At 50.0% G+C, this 2228-nt stretch overlaps 1 protein-coding gene across 1 annotated transcript; it reads left to right on the top strand.

Moving 5' to 3' along the window:
• Positions 1-299: 299 nt before the first annotated feature.
• LOC137619850 (uncharacterized) lies at positions 300-1588 on the top strand. The gene is made up of 3 exons (XM_068350141.1): positions 300-475; positions 853-959; positions 1101-1588. Exons 1-3 carry the CDS (start codon positions 300-302, stop codon positions 1586-1588), a joined length of 771 nt encoding a protein of 256 aa, XP_068206242.1.
• Positions 1589-2228: the final 640 nt, after the last annotated feature.

The following is a 2228-nucleotide window of genomic DNA, read 5'->3' as shown; positions in this document are numbered from 1 at the left end:
ACAGAATGCATGAAATATCGCATGAGCTATTGATCAAGATAATTAGAAAGACAGAGATGATGAGAACGGAATATGCAATGGAAGATGAAATATCATTGGAAGAATTAATGAAGTAGAATCTTTCAAGTAAACCTTCCCAACCCCAACGACCATCCGGCACCTTTATGAGTTTTTGGGGATGATAAACTACTACCGTCGCTTCATCCCCAACATCGCCCACATCCTGACTCAACGACGTCCTGAAGGGAAAAGCCAAGAAGCTCGTCTCGGGTCCCCTGCAGCAACGCGCCTTCGACAGGATGAAGGCAGCCCTCACCGAAGCCACCACCCTGGTGTACCATGACGACAGTGGCCCCCTGAAGTTGATCACCGATGCCAGCAACGTCGCCTGCGGTGCTGTCCTCGAACAGATCGTCAACGGTTACCCGCAGCCCTTAGCCTTCTTCAGCAGGAAACTCAAACCCGCGAAAACCAGGTACAGCACATTCGACAGGGAGCTCCTCGCCGTCTGCCACTTCAGATAGATGCTTGAAGGGACCCCCTTCACCATCGCAACGGACCACCAACACCTGATCCACGCTTTCACAAAGTCTTCAGACGCATGGTCCTCTCGCTAACAATGACACCTCTCAGAATTTGGCTGCACTATTAGCTACGTACCGGGTAAGAAGAACCCCGTTGCCGACGACTTTCCAAGATCGAGATCAACACGGTCCACCTAGGGATTGACTACACAAACCTCGCCGTAGAACATCAGAACGACCCAGAGGCGCAAGACTATCGTACAAACAGTATCATCCTCTTCGACACCAGCAACAGCCGCCCATGCCCATGGATTTCCGCCTCATTTAGAAGAAAGATCTTTGACATCATCCACGGATTATCACACCCCTCGGGTTGCACTGCAGCCCGTCTTTTATCCGAGAAATTCATCTGGCCAGGAATCAAGAAAGACGCCCGTGAGTGAGCGATAATCTGCATTAACTGCCAGACGAGTAAGGTCAACCGCCAACCTGAGTCAGGAGTCTGCGATTTTCCCCAACCCAAGAGACAATACAGACACATCCACGTGGACGTCATAGAACCTCTACCGTCTTCAGGTTCTGCAAGGTACCTCCTGACAATCGTCGACCGCTCCACTAGATGGTTAGAAGCAACTCCGATGTCCGAAGCAATCGCTCATGCCTGCGCCGAAGCTCTCCTGTCGAGTTGCATCAGCCTCTTCGGTGTCCCCGACGATATCACGACGTATCGAGGTTCTGCTTCCTTGCTCAGTCTGGCAAACCTGATGGGAACGACACTACACAGCACCACGGCATACAACCCTGCAACGAACGGCATGGTCGAGAGAGCTCGTCGCAAAATCAAGGTAGCCCTGATTGCGAGATTTACGGACGAACATTGGAAAGCGCAACTCTCGTGGGTCCTCCTTGGCCTTTGCACCGCTCCCAGGGCACACGGCGAACCTTCTCCTGTGGAGAAGGTCTACGGCGAGGCACTTACAGTCCATGGCACGTTCTTCCCTGCAACTACCAACGACACCAAGCTGGATCACCTGAGAGAAATCGCAGGGAAATTCAGACCATGACTGAAAACACGAGGACAGGACCTGACACTTCACCCCCAAGAACCTAGACGACTGCGACTACGTCTTCATCCAGGTTGATGCTCACCGCCAACCCCTGACTAGACCTTGTCGCAGCATTTACAAAGTTGTTAGAAGAACAGCCAAATCTTTCCTCTTAAATCTCCACGGACAAGAAGATTTGGTAACGATCGACCAATTAAAACCAGCATCCCTTGAAAGCAACACGAAGATCACCGCAGGCCCTGGTAAACCAATGATTCCACCTCAGAACAAATCATCCACCAGACGGGAGAAAACCACGCAACGACAGGGGAAAATGATTCCTCCGAAGCAGAGCAACATTCCCCTCCGCTCAAGCACCAGAGGGGAATTACATCACCCTCCACGTTACAGGGATTAATCGCATCAACCATCTCCGATGCCCGCTGTCTGGGGGGAGAGTACTTATAAGGACATGGTCTTACTCACCGTGTTTCCTCCCCCTGGACTCTTTTCTGTATATTGTAACTTTATTATTTATTCCACACAGTGGATTTTTGTATAACGATGTTATGCTCTTTAAGAGCTTGATTTTCATGTATGATAATGTTTATTTCATTAGGCTACAGCCTTGGTATTCAAAATTTATATTTGAATGAAA

Source organism: Palaemon carinicauda, chromosome 26, assembly GCF_036898095.1.
Source record: "Palaemon carinicauda isolate YSFRI2023 chromosome 26, ASM3689809v2, whole genome shotgun sequence".
In the NCBI taxonomy this organism is placed as follows: domain Eukaryota; kingdom Metazoa; phylum Arthropoda; class Malacostraca; order Decapoda; family Palaemonidae; genus Palaemon; species Palaemon carinicauda.
The sequence above is the reverse complement of the archived record's forward strand: the minus strand, read 5'-3'. Positions and strand labels throughout refer to the sequence as shown.

Excerpts from the sequence above, each read along its gene's own strand:
- LOC137619850 (XM_068350141.1), top strand. The coding sequence starts at position 300 with ATGAAGGCAGCCCTCACCGAAGCCACCACCCTGGTGTACCATGACGAC. Across the intron at positions 476-852 it reads CTCAAACCCGCGAAAACCAG|AAGAAAGATCTTTGACATCA; the intron begins GTACAGCACATT and ends CGCCTCATTTAG. Across the intron at positions 960-1,100 it reads AGGAATCAAGAAAGACGCCC|GTTCTGCAAGGTACCTCCTG; the intron begins GTGAGTGAGCGA and ends TACCGTCTTCAG.